A 19,068-nucleotide genomic window follows, 5' to 3' on the forward strand; every position below is an offset into this window, starting at 1 on the left:
CGGCAGATCAACACTCTTTATTAAGGCAGGCTCTGCACCAGGAAGAGATGAACAAGACAGCCCCTGCCCTCAAAGGGCTTACAATCTAGTAGAGAGACCAACCAGCTTTGGGCTGATTACTATATTATGGATCCAGATAAAATATGAGGGTGGTATCACAGAGCACCTAACCCAGCCTGCGGCTTCAGACAGCCTGAGCTGGGAGCCAGTTATCGGGGGGGAAACCACACACACAAACAATTCCAGGTGGGGGAATAGCACAGCGAAGGCACAGAGGTCAGAAACAGCCTGGTGCACATGGACTCCCAAGAGTTCAGGGCTAGGAGTACAGGGAACGGAAGGTACAGAGTGGGAGGAGGTGGTGAGCAGGGTAAGGGGAGTATTGGACAAATGCCCAAGGGGGAGAGCGGGTCATCCCAGAAGAGGCCTGGCCTCTGCCAACTACCGCGTTACCCACAGGGAATCCTCACAGCATCCTGTCCAAGGCATCAGCCTAAGGGAGGGTCCTGTCTGAAGGTGGTAGCCCTGGGTCTGAAATGATTTGCCTGGTCCATGACGGAGGTTTGGGACACAGTGGAGCAAGTGCTCAGCTCCTCGGGCATGTCCGAGCCTGGGGAACCTCCCAGCTTTAAACACTGCTGGGCCACAGGGATAGTGTTCCTCACCCCCACCCACAAGAAATTGCTAATAGTCTCCCACGGCTGCTTTCATGTCCCACTGCGGACCCTGTAAGTGGTTCTAGAGGGAGGAGCCCCAGGGAAGGTGGGAAGGAATATCTACGGACAGGGATGTTTCTCTGCCTCAGAATGTACCCCAAAGAAGGGATATATATATATATATATATATATATATATATAGAGAGAGAGAGAGAGAGAGAGAGAGAGACAGAGAGAGACAGAGAGAGAGCGCTGAAGAGGCCGAGAGGAAACAGGATGCATTCGTTACCTAGCTTCCGGGGAGATCCAGGCCCGGAGTGCCCAGCTAGGGGGAAGGCAGGAGGTAGCGGGTGAGCAAGTAGAGGAGGCTAACAATGCCGGCCAGGCCGGTGAGCACCCCGAGCCTCAGGGGCAGGTACTCCAGGGAGCGCTCCAGCTCGGCGTGCAGCAGGATGACCTGGCGTTTGGTGATGCTCCACTCGCCCGAGTTGTCCAGAACGTGGCGGGCCATGCGGGCTTTGTCCTTCAGGGGCAGCTGAGCACTGACCCGAGCCTCTGCCTCCTGGAGGTTCAGGTTGTTCCGTCGCATCAGGCGTGCCAGCTGCGTTTCCCGTTCGCTAAGGACCCGGCACAAGGGCCGATCAGGCTTTGTAGGCCCCAGCCTCCCTCCCCACCAGCAAGTGAAGGGGGTGGGCAGCCCCTTCTCGCAAATATATTTGGGGTCCCACAGACAGGGAAGGGGGCCTGGGAGCTCACAGGCTCCCCCCACCTCACCCTACGCTGTGAGGACTCTGGTAGCACAATGGGCTTCACATACACCGGGGGAAAGGCTGCAAAAGCTGCTTCCTGCCACCTGGGGCCTATCTGCTTTCCCACCAGACCTGAGACTTCCTAGTTACAAGATGGGAGGGTTTGATCACCTACATCGGTGACCTTTACTGGAAGGCCTGTGCCTGCAAGCTCAACGCTTCCTGCACTTCCCCGGGGCGGGGCCTGCTGCATCACAAATAGCTTCCTGGGCCACCAGAAGCCCCTCTCCCTGCCGCCCATTCCCACTCCCACTCCCCATATTTAGAGCAAAAGGACCCTGTGGGAATGGTGGCTGCTGTGCTTGATGCCACCTGGGAAGAGGGACGGGCAAGCCCAAGATGCTTCTAGTGGAGCAAGGACTTGCAAACTGTCCTTGGGACAGGACGCAGCACCGCACATTAAGCTGAACAACCCCAGTCTCCCCACTCCAAAGGGAATTCAAAGATACTTCTTAGGCCCACTATGGTGTTACCCGGGTCCCTCCTCAGGAAACTCCCTGTCCTGCCTATGGCTGCACGGGAACTGCCCGCTGTACTCTCACACCCCTCTCGCTCCGTGACCACCCACGCCCCTCAACGGGTACAAAGGAAAAGGGCTGCAGCAGCTGCTTTCTGCCACTGGGGCCTCTGCTTTGCCACTAGGCCTGAGATTTCCCAGTTACACGATGGGATGACAGATCACTATAACTTGGTCCTCTCTTAGGTCTGGCCTACACCAGAGGGCCTCCTGGGATGTAAAGACAGACCTAAGGACAGATATGACCTGAACACTAGCCAGTTCCGTTCCGATTCCACTCAAAACGCAGAACAAAATGCTGCAGAAAGTCATTTCTGGCTGGCTGATCAGGGAGACCTTTCAGAAGAGACGGCATTAGTAATGGCCTTGAAAAGTAAGTAAGACTCTGATTTCCTTTGTTATGGGGACAGCGTGCTGCCAAGGTCATGGGGCCAATCCCTGCCTGGCTGAGAACAAGAACTATATCCAACCTTAGAACTATACCGAACAAGAATCTCTCTGGTCTAGAGCTGGGAAAATGGAGATGGCTTAGGGACCCCTGAGTGCACATCCTTTGGAAGGTGTGGCCTAGACCAGAGAGCTTCTTAGAATGTGACCCAGAAATAATCCCATGTGGATACTTTAAGGATTAATGCTATTTGTAGTAACGAGATTTTTACCAAACACTTACTGGTATTCCACATCATGCTTTGGCAAACGCCCACATCATACTATTTCAAACGCACCAGGATTAGTGTGACGGGTAAAGGAATCCATGAGGGGAGCCTCATTTGTAAATTTACATGGTAAAGCGTAGATCCCTTTTATGAAAAGCAAATAATTACACTCATTTACTTATATCTCTGGCATCTCTTTTGAGCCAGACACCCACATGTGCCAAGATTGGGACAAGAACAGCACCCAGGACTTTGGCGAAGGTTCCTTGCTGGTAAGTGGGGCTGGGGGATCTCCAGGAGAACGGGAAGAATCTACCAAGTCCCATTTATCTGGCAGGAGCCATAGCCACCTCTGCCCTTAGCAAACAGACCAACCTCGAAAGAAAGTGCAGGAAGAGGGAGGCGGCAAGGGTCGGTGATTGCAGATGCCATCTCTTTTCTCACCTGCACTCAAGATCCTTTTTACTTGGATCCCTTGGTACAAAGTTCCAATTGTATTAAGACTCCAAGGCAAGAGAATTCCAAGTGTCCGTGGAGTTTGCCTGGCCTCAGTTGATAGTCTCTCACAAACGGGACAAAGAACCCAGAGAGGTAGTAGATTTACAGGGGGAGACATGGGCCCAGGCGGGAGCTATGAGGAAGCCTGTGTCTCCGCACCAGGCTCAGCGGACTCAGGCGAGGTTTTAAATGACAGTCTATGGTGGGGAGCTGGGGGGCGGTAGGGAGCTGGGGGGCAGGGGGATGCTCAGGGCACTGAGCACTCTAGGCCCCATCTCTAGTGTTCCAGAAACCTCCCAAGCATTGGTCTCTGAGAGCCACTCAGTGCCAAGGGCCGGCAGAGCCAAGTGCCCACCCTGTGTCTGCTTTCCTTGTGGGCGGCATCCGGGAAGTTTCTGGGAGACAGACTCATCTCTGCTCTCACCCCCCTGGGACTATGACTCATTTTTTTCTGACAGTTTGATCCTCCTCTGATTGCCAAACCTGGATTCGGGTTTGCTTCATATCCTGGGGGATTCTGAGAACAAAGCTCCTGCCTTAGCTGGGCTCTGACAGTTCGCTCTCTGCAACTTTCCATCCAGAGGTGTTGCCAGCGGGGGACCTTGGACAAATTCTGTTACCTCTCCCCATGTACACCGCCCCTTCCCTCCCCCGCACCCCCGCCACACACACACACACACACACACACACACACACACACACACAGTTTTCTCTTCTATAGCACAGAAGTATCAACCTGAATACTTCACGTTGAAAAGTAAACTGGGTGAAGTAGTAAGGGTGGGAGCCGTTTGGAAATTGAGAAGCGCTGGAGGAGGGAGCAGGGATCCAGTGAATAACAACATGGTAGCCCAAGGCAAGGCTTGGAATCTGGGCTGAAGTGCCTCCAACAGCCAGCAGGGGGAGCCCTTCCCAAGCACTAGAGAAGCCTGGGGGCCCATCCCTTCCTACCCTTTCCCCGGGGGCATATCTGGGTCAGACACAGAGGTTGGTTTCCGTAGGCTCTGGGCACTGCTGCCCCTACCCCCTGTGCTTCCTGGCCGCCCTGTGGGGAAAGGGCACAGTGATGTGGGCCATTTCTCAGGGCCATGCCTTACTCCAGGGGTCCTCCATCCTAGCCTCAGTTAGGCCAGGCAATGCCACACACTCACCAGTACACCACCACTGTGTGCTTCATGTACTTGAGCAGTTTCTTGGTCTCAAACAACAGAGGGATATCCAGAATCACGTAGCGGTATCCTGGAGAAAAGGTGGGAAAGCCACAGGGTCAGGTCTGCAGGCACACACTGAGGACTTGCTAGGTGTTGGGTGTGGGAACTGAGTTGGCCACTGGCTCCTACCATTGAAAGCGCCCCAAAGCGGGGGCGGCCTTCCAAGGATAGGCATAACCTGACAGCCAGCAGGCTCCATTCAGAGCAGAATGCTGCACAAAGTTGTTTTTGACTGGAGGAGCAGGAAAGACCTTGTAGAAGGAATGGCGTTTGTACTGGCCTTGCAAGGCATGTAGGACTTCTGATACCTGAAAATGAATGGGTGAGAGTGAGGGTTCCAGGAATGGGGACCGCAAATCACAAGGAAAGCAAGGTCCTATTGCTCCGGCTGAAGGGGGGGCCTGGAGCAGTGTGAGGCAAAACCGACGCGGTGATCAGGCGGGCACAAAGCACTGAGTTCACCTTGAACTTGAATCCAAAGAGTTATTTCTGAGGAGGGAAATGACAGCCAAAATTGTAGGAGACTGGGGAGAGTTTCCAGGAGTGACTGGGCCCTTTCTGCCCTGCTTCACTCACCTTCGTTTAAAAAAAAAATAAAAAATGATTCTTCCCCAACAGCCAGGTCCAAGCCGGGCTCCCTGCTGTAGAGTCCTGTATGGCTCTACCAGTTCTCCATGAGAGACTCACCTGGGGGTGGCAGTGGCAGCAGCAGCCCCGACAGGAAAGACGCTGCTTCTTAGGGTCAGAGGCAGACCTCCAGCCTGGGAATGCAGGGGTGGGTCTGGAGGTGCTACGGTGGTTATGGCTAAGACTAAACTAACTCCAGGGGGACAAAAGCACTGGCTGGCCCTCCTGCTACAAGCCAGGGCCAGTCAATGTGGCACCCACACCCACTGTGAGTGGGCACATCCCTGGCTGCTCACCCAGTGATACTGTGGGCTCCATACTCTTAGTTCTCTTTATGCCAGTGAGCCCGGTGTAGGTGTCATAAAGCTGGCGGGGGTCCAGGAGCCGTAAGAGGAAGGAACAGGCACTGCTCTGCCTAGAGACCCCGGCCTGGCTTGGATGGTGTCCCACTGCAAACACTTCCGCCTACAGAACCAGACACACATCACACACCGGTTCCACGGGTCCAGGGGTGATGCAGGGAACAGTGACAGCACAAGCTCCTGGGTTTCCTGCTCCCTAGGATCTATGGCTCAGGAAACCTCCTACTCAATGAGGGGTTAAAAGAATGGGCTCTGAGAACACGCCTGGGTTTGAAGTGCCCCACTTTCTCACCATGTCACTTTGGGCCCCTTAATAAACCTCATCTGTGTAAATGAGTGAAAAGACTACTTCACAAGAAGATGGAAGGATTAAATGAAGGAAGTCATGTAGACCACACCGCACCCCCTCACCCAGACCCTCATTAAGTGCTCCATAAATGATGGTTATTATTACTACTGTTCTCTGAAAGGGGAGGCCTGCAGTACTGGCTCCCCCGCTGCCCCTCCGCCCCCCAACTCAGAACAGGAGCCAGGGCCAGAGCCTCTCTGGGCCTCTTATCTCTCTTTCCTGCTCTGCTCCCATCCCTTCCTCTCCCCTCACTGCCCTTTCTCCTCAGCCCCTCTCGGGAGCTCACGGCCAGTTCTTTGGTTCACCGGCAAAAGGGCTTTTCAGCTGTCACATCCCTCCTGCTTGATAAGCTCTGCAAACTATCCTGACTCTATTAAGACATCCGCCTGCCTACACAGAGACCTCCCCAACAGCTGGTGATCTTATCTGACGTTTGATTATACCAACTCTGACAGTTGTATTTGTTACAGTCATCAGGGAAAAGCTGGGACTGTGGAAGCCACAGCTGTCGTCCCCATTTTTCACCTTATCGAGCTGAAAAGAGCTTTCTGGCTTTTATTTAAGTGGTGGTGGCTGGCGAGAGGGGAGGCTGGGTGGATGACACCGCGGGAGGACTTTGGAGCAGGTGACATTATCCGACTTAATTTCATAAGGGGAAAGCCACTGTTCTCTCAAAGCCCTGCAGATGTACTTGCAACTGGCCTGGGAGCGAACGCGAAAGGGCACAAATGAAAGGCAGAGGCTTCGTGCCTGGTGGGGGCAAGAGGGGATCCTGGCACAGACACAAGAGGCAGAACAGAAAAGGAATCTAGAGACTCTCCTTGAGGAGGGAGGGAGGGAGGGAGGGAGGGAGGAAGAGAGGAAGGGAGGAAGGGAGGAAGGAGGAAGGGAGGAAGGGAGGGAGGGAGGAAGAGAGGAAGGGAGGAAGGGAGGAAGGGAGGAAGGGGAGGGAGGAAGGGGAGGAAGGGAGGAAGGGAAGCAGGCCTGCGGCAAGGTACTGAGATGCAGAGCAAAAGCTGGTCCAGCAGGGAGGATCCATGGATGTCTGGAAAGTCATCCCTTTCCTTCTGGAGAAAGGTTCTGGCCAGACAGGGGTGGGGTTCCCCACTCTGTACATGAGAACTTGATGCCTGAGAAAGTAAGGGATTTGGCCATGATCACAGAGCAAAAGCTAGAAGGCAACCTAGAAGCCTCGCTCATACCCTCCAGGAAGGAAAGTCTCGGCATCATGACTGACAGTGGGGAGACAAGCAGCCAGGCCTTCAACACTGAGACGCAGACTGGAGGCCACATATGCCAAAGGCTGCAGGGGCCCTAGCCTAGCCTCTCGCCTGATCCCAAGCCACTGCTCTCTGCTCACCCACTTCTCCTGGTGACCGACTCCATCGTGGACAGTAAGTATTAGGTCCCCCTGCCCAACACCGTCCTGAAGAACAGGACCCGAACTGTGACCTCTGGTTGGGGAAAGGTTAGCAACAGCTGCAGAAGGTTCCTGCCAACTGACCACAGACCCCTGCTTTTCAAACCTCTCCTCTTCTTTCAATCCAGCAGGCACCTGGCTGCATGTGCACACGCCGGGCTAACTCCACTGGGCCCTGCCTCTGACCCTCAGAACCCCTCCACCACCCGCCCTGGCCATCCTGGGTCCTCGCCAATTTCTTGTCTGCTAACTCACTTTCCCAGGAGGCTCGACTAGCACCAAATCCGACTCTGACTGTGGTTTCTATTTGTGGGGTGATGGACAGTCACTGACGTGGGCTCTTAGTCACCCTAACAGCTCTGCAAGGTTGGCATTATTAGTCTCACAATGCAGATGAGGAAACAGGCAGAGGGGTTGGCTCATGGACAAAGCCAAACAGCTAGAAACGGTGAGGGCCAGGCCTTAAACTCAGGTCTTATGACCCATTATTCATCAGCTGTTATTACTCCCATCCCTGCTAGAAAAATCAACTCGCTTCCTGGGGATCATGGCTCAAAAGGGTCTCTTCTCATTAAAGTGTCAACATCCTTAAGAGTTGAGGGGTATGTGCTCCTTTCCTCTGGGACTGGTACGGGGCTCTGCATGGGGCGGGGCGGGGGGAGGGGGGGCGGGGTGCCAATACTGTGAACTCTACAGCCTTTCTGCAGAGGAGAAGGGCCCTGGCCCTGGCCCTGGCCGGCGAGGGCTTCGCCCACACCTGTCCCCGGCCCTGGGTCTTACCCCGAAGAAAGTACTTGAAGGTCTCCTTCATCATTTCCTTGCGGATCTCAGGGTGAGTGATGGTGTTGAGCAGATGCCGCCGGTCGGGCTGGTTAAATATCAGGTCCCCCAGGACCTTGCGATTGATGTCTCCATTCTCCAACAAGACCTCAGTGCCAAAAGCCTCCACGATGCGCCGGTGGGCGGGGTATCCTGGCTGCACAACTGTGGCAAGAGAGGAAGGCTGGGTCACGCTTCGGAGCCTCTGGGCCAGCCAGAGGACCCTAAACAACTAGAGGCAAAATGATGGGGGAGACCAGGGTGCTCCTTTGAATAGAAGCAACAATGAAATGAGGGGAAGGAAGAGAGCAAAGTGCACGGAGTCCCTCAAGTTGGTCATGGGGTGAAGTGAAGGCGGGAGACATCTAAGGAGGAGATGGAGGAATAAAGAGAAAAGCGAGAGGACAAGCATGAGGCAGGGAGCAGGACCTCAGGCAGGGAGCAGGACCTCAGACAGGGTCAAAGGAAAGTCTTCCCCGACTCTGAGGCCTTGGAAGGCCTTATAAAAAGGAAGCACAAGGGAGCTGCCATGTGTAACCCCACAACGTGACCCCTCCACTCACCATGTCGGGCGATGACGTCAACATCAATCACGGCGCAGCCCAGCTGCTGGAACACCTGGAGCACTGAGCTCTTGCCCGAGGCAATGCCCCCTGTCAGGCCCACCAGGAACATCTTCCCAGGGACAGGCGGTCAGTGAGCCCAGAGTCCCAGAAGTTGGACAATCACTGGAGTAGGGCAAGCTCAGCCAATCAGGATGAGCCTCCACAGGAATGCCAGAAGGACCTGCCTGTGGGACAAGAGCAGGCCCGATCAGTGCTGGGAGAGGAAGGCCAAGGCAGGGGAGGGAGACGCAGCCTGGCTGGGCAGTCAAGCCCAGAGCTTAGCTTAGGGAGCTCTGGGTCCATCCTGAAACCGAAAACCCTTTCAGGAAAGGCCTCCAGTATTATTTAAAAAACACTCATACAGCCCTGGCTGGTCTGGCTCAGTGGATAGAGCGTCAGCCTGTGGACTGAAGGGTCCTGGGTTCGATTCCGGCCAAGGGCACATGCCCGGTTGCGGGCTCGATCCCCAGTAGGGGGCGTCCAGGAGGCAGCCACTTGATGATTCTCTCTCATCATGGATGTTTCTATCTCCCTCTCCCTTTCTCTCTAAATTCAATAAAAATACATTTAAAAAAAAAAACAAAAACACTCATACAGACGGCAAACGAACACAGTCTACATTTAGCAAAGAGCTGAGGAGACATTTCCAGTGGGAAGGGACACCTGTGACCCAAGGCACCCTCCCACGCCCACAGAGCAACCCTCCCTCCCCAGCCTCCGCTTTGTTTTAAACTGATTTGAGGGAGAAGAAGAGGGGGAGAGGGAAGGAGAGAGAGGGGGAGAGGGAGGGAGGGAGAGAGAGAAAGAGGGAGGAAGGAAGGGAGGGAGGTAGACAGAGAGAGAGAGAGAGAGAGAGAGAGAGAGAGAGAGAGAGAGAGAGATGAAGGAGAAACACTGATCGGCTGCTACCTGCATGTACCCTGACGGGGGATTGAACCCACAGCCTGGGCATGTGCCCTGACCGGGAATGGAACCAGCAACCTCTTGGTGCACAGGAAGACACTCAATCAAATGAGCCACACCAGCCAGGGCCCCAGCCTCCGCTTTCTAGTCTGGCACACCTAGACTAGGCTCTCAGGAAGAAATGGCCGGCCTGCCCCCCCCCCCCCCCAACACCAGCAGTAGGACTATCTGGGTGGCTAATCTAGACGAGTAATCCCTCCTCCTCAGCCAAGAAGTGGACCAGATGAAAACCTCAATGGCAAGCAGTGGTTCAATGGCCACTACGTCTGAGGTTTAGAGAAGTAGGGGTCTTGCCAAAGAGGAGTGTCAGGAAGGGATGACAGGCTTGGGGTGGGGATAACTTTGAGCTTGGTGTGACTTGCAGCTCTCAGACTGAGCAGCAGCCTACAGCACGGTTAGGAGCACGGACCTCTTCAAATCCAGTTCCTCGCTTACATGCTGTGCAACCCCAGGCCAGTCACTTGCCTCTCTGAATCTCAGTTTTCTCATCCATAAAACGGGGATGATAGAATCTGTCTCAGAGGCTGCTGTGCAGACTGAATGAGAAAATGTTTATGAAACTCTCGGTACATTGCCTGATACTGTAAAGGAAGTGAGGATGGTGATGTGGGGTGGGAAGTGGGGGTTAGTCAGATTGCAAGGGAAAAAAAGATTTCATAAAATTATGTCCCCATCCCTGCAACCTCAAGACTACCTAACAATAGATTAGACATCGTCCTGATACCCCTAAGTTGCAGGTTCAATCTCCAGTCGGGGCACATACAAGAATCAACCAATGAATACATGAATAAGGTAAACACAAGTTGATGTTTCTCTCTCTCTCTCTCTCTCTCTCAAAAAAAAAAAAAGGAAAAAAAAGTCATGTTGCATCACCTGCAGTCACAGGGTTACCTGCCTGGAGCTGTGTTGCCAGGCTGAAATAAATTAAGTTGAAGGTCAGGTCTTCCCACCCTTCCTTCATCGTCAAACCACATCTCCAGAACCCAGAAATCTGTCGTGACTTTTTGTTGTTGTTGTTAAACAGCAGATTTACTGTCCTAATTACTTTTTGCTTGAGCTTATACTGAAAGGAGTTGGCTCCCCTGAGGACGCACCAAATGACGGGGGAGGCAGCTGCTCAGATGAGGGCTGAGTGGGTGGGTGGCTTGGAGCAGCACGGGGACCAACCTAAAAGCTTAAATCTACCCGAGCTCCTTCTCCCCCAGGGAAGCCAGGGCGGAGAGGGGGATATCCACAGCTTCATCATCCAGACGGAGAGCTCTAAGTTATTAAGCCATTTACAAAGCATTTCTTCTCCATCTGAGACTGGAGTCATCTGCAGGAGTCGTCTCCCTCCAGCTCACAAAAAGGAGTGAAGGATAGGTTCCGTTGTCAAAAAAAAAAAAATGTCCATCTACTCGGCTGAAGTTGGACGGCCTTTTTAATCCCAACTTTGTCCTGTTGTCTCTGAATCAGGGCTGCCACTCTTCTGCTGAAGACCCATCTGGAACAATGGGAATGGGACTCGAGAATAGGTCGTGGCGGAGCGAAAAGGCAAAGGCTAGTTCTCCACAGTCCTGACATCTCAGGAAACATGGAAAGCAAGCCTCGGTCTCAGGGCTTTGCCAGAGTGGGTTGAAAGGGCCTGGAAGGCCATGCGGCTGAGACTACCTCCTGCCGGTCCACAGAACCAGGACCCTGTCGAAACCGATGGAGTCCGAATGCTGGGGACGGCGGTGCCCCGGCAGTTGCGCTGCGTAACAGGCTTGGGATAGACTCTAACTCTGCACTTACAGCAGCAGAGATGAAGGACCAGAGAGGGGAAGGGACTGGCCCAGAGCCACAGCTATTCGTGGAGGCTGGATAGAATTCAAGGCCCCTAACGCTGAGTCTCTAGACCCATGCTTCTCTGTACTCAGGGAACGAAAATTAATTTACCTTTAGTCTAGGACAGTGGTTCTCAACCTTCTGGCCCTTTAAATACAGTTCCTCATGTTGTGGCCCAACCATAAAATTATTTTCGTTGCTACTTCATAACTGTAATGTTGCTACTGTTATGAATCGTAATGTAAATATCTGATATGCAGGACGGTCTTAGGTGACCCCTGTGGAAGGGTCGTTTGACCGCCAAAGGGGTCGCGTCCCACAGGTTGAGAACCGCTGGTCTAGGACATACTAAGGATGGTGAATCTGCCTGCACGCAAATCAATGCAGAGCCAAAGAAAAATGATTTCTTGATCATATTGGCGTTTTCCCTCGGCAGAATAAGTGTGGGGTCTTATGGACAGCAAACAGGGCACAGATGTGAATTCCAGGCTCAGCTCAGCCCAGGCTCCTGGGGTAACTAATGAATATCTGCCCTTCTCCGTGCCTTGGACCATCTGCGGAAACAGACCAACAGCTGCTTGGCCTCCGTCAGGAAGGCCAAGGGGACGTGGAGCACAGGCCGTGGCCCCCTGGCTTAAAGGGGCTGGACACATAACAGCTGTTCCTGTCCAGCAAACCCCTGTATTCATCCTTCACGAACCACTGGCTGAGCTCCTCTGGGCTTTGATCATGATGCCAGGGACCCCTCAGGCAACCAAAGGAACACACAGGTCTCACCCCTCAGGAAACCTGGAGAGACGGACAGTAACAAAGGCCACCTGCTGAAGGGCAAGGGAGAGCAGTCATGTGGTACTCACCCTGGGCCTGGATGTGTGCGTGTGCGTGTGCGTGTGTGTGTGGACCCATTCACAGGTTTGCTCACAAGTCTGCCCAGGAGGGAGCTGCAGCCAAGAGCCCACTGTCCCTCAAGGCTTACTAAGCAGGAAATGAAAGCTTAGGTTCCAAGCTGCCTCTAAGTCCCACCCAAACCTGTCCCCGCAGCTCCTCTCCAGGCACCATGGAGAAGTGATCGCCTCTGGTAACCTTTGATGACCCTCTTCCTGCTCCGGCTCAAGTCCATGCTCCAGAACCTGCTCATTTCTCCTTATTCCATGGCCATCTACACGGAGGAACTCCTAAAGCTGGCTCTGATCCGAATCCCCTCGGAAACGTTAGAAAAGGTACAGAAACCCAGGCTCCACCCCAGCCCCCTGAATCTGAGTCTAGGGTGGGACTTCGCATCCCAGCCAGCCAGGCAGCAGAGCCGCTGCTAAAATGCCAAGTCGTGGGCTGGAAGTGGAGAGGCCTGGGTCCCAGTCTCTGAACTCTGCCATGAAACTACCTGTACGACTGCAGGAATCCTTCTCGCCAGCCCGGCCCTAGGGCTGTAAGTTTGGGGTAAGCTGAGCCCCAAACATCTGCCCTTCTCTGAACCCTGGTTTCCACACCTGTAAAGGAGAGAAACGGACTTCCATTGCTTATACCAGCATCAGCTCCTGGGGGAGGCTGAGTCACACTCTCTGAAATCTCTCTCCTGACCAACCAAAGATTGGCACGACCTTGGGGCCTGGGAGTCAACACCCAGAGCTGTTCACAGAAATACTTTGTACTTTTATTTGTGTCACTGTTCCCAGCACATCAGATAAAATAAGCTCCGTGAGGCCACAAGCTATGTCCATTTTGCACCCTTTTTCTCCAGCATCTAGCATAGTATCTAATACAGTGGTTCTCAACCTTCCTAAAGCCACAACCCTTTAATACAGCTCCTCATGTTGTGGTGACCCCCAATTTCATTGTTACAAATTGAACATAATTAAATAAAGCATAGTGATTAATCACAAAAACAATATGTAATTATATATGTGTTTTCCGAGGGTCTTAGGCGACTCCTGTGAAAGGGTCGTTCAACCCCCAAAGGGGTCGCAACCCACAGGTTGAGAACCGCTGGTCTAATGCCTGTCTGTCACTTACCAGGTGAGTGACATTGGTCAAGTTATTTAACCTTTCTTCGATTCATCTGCAAAATGGAGCTAATGGCACCTACTCTCAGTTGCCGTGAAGAAGAAATGAGTTAACACGTGTAAAGTGCCTAGAATAGTACCTGGCAACACATTAAGCACGCAACCAATGTTCTTTATTAGTTATGAGCGAGTGTTTGATAACTATTTATAGAATGAATGACTGAATGACCAGGAAAGGGGAGGGGAAGTGCTTGGGGTCACATTCTCCTGTCAGTGCCAAAGGGGAGGCTGAAACCAAACTCCCAGCTTATTCCTTTTCCCATCACAATGTGCTGCTTGCTGCTAGTCACTCCCTTCTCGGGGGGGAAAAAAAATGGAAACAAACCAAACACCCAGTGGGTTAAACAGCATAAGGAATTGATACCTGAGTGAATACTCTTCCTTCCCTCCCTTGGGAGAACTGAGGGCTTCCGTTGGAAGTGAGTTCTATGCTTTGCATCTCCCAATCAACAACCCAAACCTGCTGGTGCCGGGGCAGGACCTGGCTCCCTCATTAGCGGGCAGCTTCGCTTCTTCCTCCTCTGGTGGCCTCTCAGGATCTCGTACTGGGCATGACTGACCAGCCATGAATTGCTCTTCACAGGGCATGTATCCATTTTGCTCCAATGATCAATATAATCATTCATGAATATGAGTCACTACCTGTCTAGGGACCCAATTATTTTCTCGTGGAAGCAGTGGTTGCAAAGATATGTTGTTTTCCGGCTAACTGGTAAGTGCTATTTTTATCTGTGGTTTCCCCATTGCTGATCTTGTCTGATTGGTGAGACGTTGCTGTGTAAACCTGAGTCCAAGTTCCCCCGCCTGCTTGGTCTGTTTCGTTACCACCTTCTCCAGGCTGCCAATTATTTGAAGGGGCCCCCAGTCAAGGGGTTGGCAGTCAGTATTCCTCTTCCTTCTCCCCTTGCCAACACCCGGGGAAGGGCGGGAACAGGTCTCTCTTCTTGAGCACTCTCTAAGCACAAACCATCGCTCCAGAGAGCTTTTATGGGCAAGCGGGGAGGCTGTTCGGACTGGACTACAATGCTGGCATTTATGCAGAGAAAGGATCAAAGGGACTGTCACCTCTCAGGAACTTCAAAGTCACAGGGACCTTCGCTGACATCTCAACTCGGTCCCCTAAACCAGCCATGTGGCCTTGGGCAATACGCCAGCATTGTGGAACTCTGCTAAGTTGCGTATAAAACAGGATTGATAATGACTACTCACAGGGGTTTTGTCAGGATTCAATGAGGGAACATATGTCATGGTCACCTCACCTGCAACTCAGTGTGCGACACGTCATTGAAGTCTACCCTATGTCCCTGTAGGGCACCTTCATCCTTTCAATTGCTTTGGCCAAAAACCCGAGTGTCCTCCTGGCTCCTGTCTCACAATCTCTATCTAGCCCATCAGTGCCCCCTGCCAACTCTGCCTCCCACCTCCACAACTAGGCCAGACACCCCCTTTCCATCCACCACCATCATCTTGCTCCCAGGTTACTGCAGTGGCCTTTGAGTGATTTCCTTGCTACCACCTTTGTTCCCCAACAGTCTCTTCATAATATATCAGCTAAGCCAGTGCGTCCCTTTAAAAATGCAAGTCTGATGATGTGACCGCTATGCTCAAAATTCTCCAATGGCTCTCATCTCACTTAGAGTGCAAGTCAAACCCTGATTCAGGTAGATGCTCAACACTGAGCCACACAGGCCGGATATGAACCAACTTCTTTCTTTCTTTTTTTAATATATTTTTATTGATTTCAGAGGGGAAGGGGAAGGGAGAGACAGAGAAACATCAATGATGAGAATCATTGATCAGTTGCCTCCTGCACGCCCCCTACTGGGAATCGAGCCGACAACCCAGGCATGTGCCCTTGACCAGAATCAAACCCAGGGCCCTTCAGTCCTCAGGCCGACACTATCCACTGAGCCAAACCAGAGAGGACTGAAACAACTTTTTCAATGCTTACAGCCATGGAATAAAAAAGCTGTGCTTGCCAAAACCGGTTTGGCTCAGTGGATAGAGCGTCGGTCTGCGGACTGAGGGGTCCCAGGTTCGATTCCGGTCGGGGGCATGTACCTGGGTTGTGGGCACATCTCCAGTGGGGGATGTGCAGGAGGCAGCTGATCGATGTTTCTCTCTCATCGATGTTTCTGACTCTCTATCTCTCTCCCTTCCTCTGTAAAAAATCAATAGAATATATTAAAAAAAAAAAAGCTGTGCTCATTTATAGAATGAATGCATGAACTAAAACAAGTACTTCCACTCAGCTTGTGAAAAGAAGCATTTCAAAGAAAACTTTTTATGTTTAACAATTATCAAAACTAGTAATATATTTTTGATCAATTGTGTATTTTAAATTGTAAAAATTCAATCTCAAGGAAAATGTTTAATATTATGACAACACAATTTTCAAAAATGTTTTAATTTTTGTTGCAGAGAAGGAGGATGACAAACCAAAGGCTTTCAAGCATAAAATCTATTATACTAGAAAAAAATTCTGTGGAGGAAATAAAACAGAAATAGGAGTTCAAGAATGAAAAAGGGCCGAGGCCGGTTTGGCTCAGTGGATGGAGCGTTGGCCTGCGGACTGAAGGGTCCCGGGTTCGATTCCGGTCGAGGGCATGTACCTGGGTTGCGGGCACATCCCCAGTGGGAGATGTGCAGGAGGCGGCTGATCGATGTTTCTCTCTCATCGATGTTTCTAACTCTCTGTCTCTCTCCCTTCCTCTCTGTAAAAAATCAATAAAATATATTTAAAAAAAAAAAAAAAAAGAATGAAAAAGGAACGATGCAAAATTTCAACTGTTAAATAAAAACTGGTTCGTGTATTTTTTCCCCCCCAAAGGATGAGGGAAATCAAATCACTATGGTATTTAGATTCCACTGAAGATTTAAATTCTTGGTGTTTTATTTTTTAATGTCAATGTTTACAATTAACTATAAATTATATCCTTTGCAACTACTAAAACTTTCAGAGAAAAATTCCAGATGTGCAAGTGGGTAATTTTCAAAACCAAGCTAAGCTCGCTGTTTGCCTGCCTTCAGCTATCAGACCTCGTCTTTTCTTCTTAAAGCCCAGGGAAGGAAGACCCTCTAAGTTTTATCCAGGGCAGTTCTGACTGCTCAAGATAGAAGCGGATTTGGTGGGAATTTAGGGCCCTGCTAGGAAAAATACCACCCAACCGGCTGGTCCACTTTCTATTCATCAGCCAGCTCTCTCTCTAGCATTTCACTGTTTTCCAGGCCTTTGTTTGCACCCTGCCAAACCAATCTGATTTATTCAGGTAAAAATCACCAGCCCAAATCAAAAGCTTCCATTTCCACAACTTTAGGACTTAGTCAAAGTTAATTTGGGTGAAAATTTCCCCACAAGTAGGGGAGAGAGGAAACTCTTTGAAAACTTCCTAAGCAAACTCAATGTCAAAGGTGCCAACGCCTCTATTGGGGAAGCTGGGAAAGGAAGATAAGGCAGGGAGTGCAGCCGCCCTCTGTGCGCCAAGGGGGTGTTCACTAAAACTTGACAACACGTCTAGCCTCCTGGGGAAGAGAGAAGCGAGGGGTGCCCGTCTGAAAAGCGAAGATGATCACTCAGAAAAACGTCCCATCCACCCTGACATAGGTATCATTCTCATTTTTCCAGATGAGCAAACTGAGAGTCGGAATAGTACCCAAAGCCACAAAATTGGGCACGGCAGAGGCTGGATTCAAAAATGAATTTTAGGTCTGACCACAAAACTCTAGAGCAGTGGTTCTCAACCTTCCTAATGCCACGACCCTTTAATACAGTTCCTCATGGGGTGGTGACCCCCAACCATAAAATTATTTTCACTGCTACTTCATCACTGTAATTTTGCTACTGTAATGAGTCGTAATGTAAATATCTGATATGCAGGATGTATTTTCATTGTTACAAATTGAACACAATTAAAGCATAGTGATTCATCACAAAAACAATATGTAATTATATATGTGTTTTCCGATGGTCTTAGGCGACCCCCAAAGGGGTCGCGACCCCACAGGTTGAGAACCACTGCTCTAGAGTGAGAACCGCGGCTTTGGCCTGAGCCTGGGTTTGAATCCACACTTTCCATCCCTTTCTGCTCGTAAACCTTTCTCCACAGCTGTCAAGCGGGGGAAATAACACCTTGCTCAGTAGGGCTGCTGTCCAGGCAGTGAGCCATTGATGTCAGTCAAAGCGTTGGATCCGGGGGCTGCCACATAGTAGGTGCTCAATAAACTGCAGCCAAGGCTTGGAAAAAAGGCGCGTACTCCACACCCCGCAGCACGCCTGGGGCCCCTCGGGCGGTGGTTCCCTGCGCCCAGAGCCCAGCCCAGCTCGGGACACGGGCCGCGTGGCCCGAAACGGGATTAAAAGGGCCCAGCCCGCCCGATCGCCGGGGGCCCAGCCACCAGCCCCCCCAGCCCCCGCCCACGCGGCGTGCTACATACCCGGGGCCTCTGATCCGGCCGCTGCCGCCGCCGCTCGCCCAATCTCAGAGGCGCTTACTGGGTGGTGGGCGGGGCTTCGTCAGCGCGCGCTCGCGAGCCGGAAGTCCGATTAGCGGAAGGGGCGGGACCGAGGGCGGGCGTGCTGGGGAGAGTGGGCGGGGACAGAGGGGCCTTAGCTCCCCGGCGAGGCTGCGACCGAAGCGTAATTCCTCCAGGGGAGCCGCAGCCCCCGCGGGAGGGTGCGGGGGAGACTCGGAAGCAGGCCTGGCCATCCTTGGCGGTGCAGCCTCTGGCGAAGGCAGTGGTCGCTGCGGTTAACTGAGCACCCTTCCCCTCATTGAATCTTCAGGCCTGCAGGCGGATGCTGTCACCCTCCTCATTTTACACAAGAGGAAGCTGATATGGAGAGAGCGGTCCCCCCTCTTGTAACAGCCGTTTGGCGCAGAGTTCAGAAGCTGTTCATAGACGCCTGGCTAGTCGTTCAGCCTCTCATTCTGGCTCCTCTACTGACGTGCAAGTCTCCGCTTGTTGAAAGAATTGGAAATCCCCCTTTATCCGCGGTTTTTGTGCCCATGGTTTCAGGTACTCGTGGTCTACCTCAGTCTGAAAATATTAAAGGGAAGAGTCCAGAATTAAACAATTCCTAAGTTTTAAAGTGCCTGCATTTGAGTAGGGTGATGAACCCTCCCGTGTTGTGAACTATCCCTTTACCCTAACCACCTGTAAGTGACGTAGCGGCCATCACAGTTACCAGGTCAACTGTCCCAGTATCAGCCCTTGTGTTCAAGTAACGCTTATTTTTCCTTTTCTTCTTCTTTTTTTTTTTTTTTTTTTTTGCAGCGGAGAAATATTGGCTATTTTATTACAAACAGCACCACCCAGGAGAACTGGAAGCTAATGCACAAACACCTGAACTCCCCAATAGTGTATAGATTACAGATTATAGAAGGTAAAGTCACAAGACACTGGGTGAGAGGACGGAGGATCATGCTGGGAGCGGATTGGTCAGAGGTGAGGGAAGGGTAGTAAGTCATTTCTTCAGGTACTGGGGACAGTTCTGAGGTCTGTGCCGGTGTCCCTCCTGGTTTCATGATAGAGTAGCCAGGAGTCATTCCACCTTAGGGCTCAGGAGCTGAAATATAACTTAGGTCAAGATGTTGCCCCAGCCGGTTTGGCTCAGTGGATAGATCGTCGGCCTGCAGACTGCAGGGTCCTGGGTTCGATTCCCAGTCAAGGGCACATGCCCGGGTTGCGGGCTCAATCCCCAGTAGGGGGT

The 19,068-nt window shown here is 51.9% G+C and overlaps 1 protein-coding gene across 3 annotated transcripts; it reads right to left on the reverse strand.

Moving 5' to 3' along the window:
* Positions 1-6: 6 nt before the first annotated feature.
* Positions 7-17,900, reverse strand: DCAKD (dephospho-CoA kinase domain containing). 3 transcript variants are annotated; one of them, XM_059670430.1, is made up of 5 exons: positions 17,793-17,900; positions 8,488-8,714; positions 7,886-8,089; positions 4,288-4,375; positions 7-1,273 (listed from the first exon to the last, which is right to left on the reverse strand). In XM_059670430.1, the coding sequence occupies exons 2-5, from the start codon at positions 8,597-8,599 to the stop codon at positions 982-984; spliced, it is 696 nt and encodes a 231-aa protein (XP_059526413.1). In that variant the 5' UTR covers positions 8,600-8,714; positions 17,793-17,900; the 3' UTR covers positions 7-981. The 3 variants fall into 3 exon arrangements, with proteins under 3 accessions (XP_059526413.1, XP_059526412.1, XP_059526414.1); XM_059670429.1 differs by lacking the exon at positions 17,793-17,900 and adding an exon at positions 17,488-17,710; XM_059670431.1 differs by lacking the exon at positions 17,793-17,900 and adding an exon at positions 12,680-12,758.
* Between the last annotated feature and the right edge of the window lie 1,168 nt (positions 17,901-19,068).

The sequence above is a fragment of the Myotis daubentonii genome, chromosome 16 (assembly GCF_963259705.1).
Source record: "Myotis daubentonii chromosome 16, mMyoDau2.1, whole genome shotgun sequence".
NCBI lineage: Eukaryota > Metazoa > Chordata > Mammalia > Chiroptera > Vespertilionidae > Myotis > Myotis daubentonii.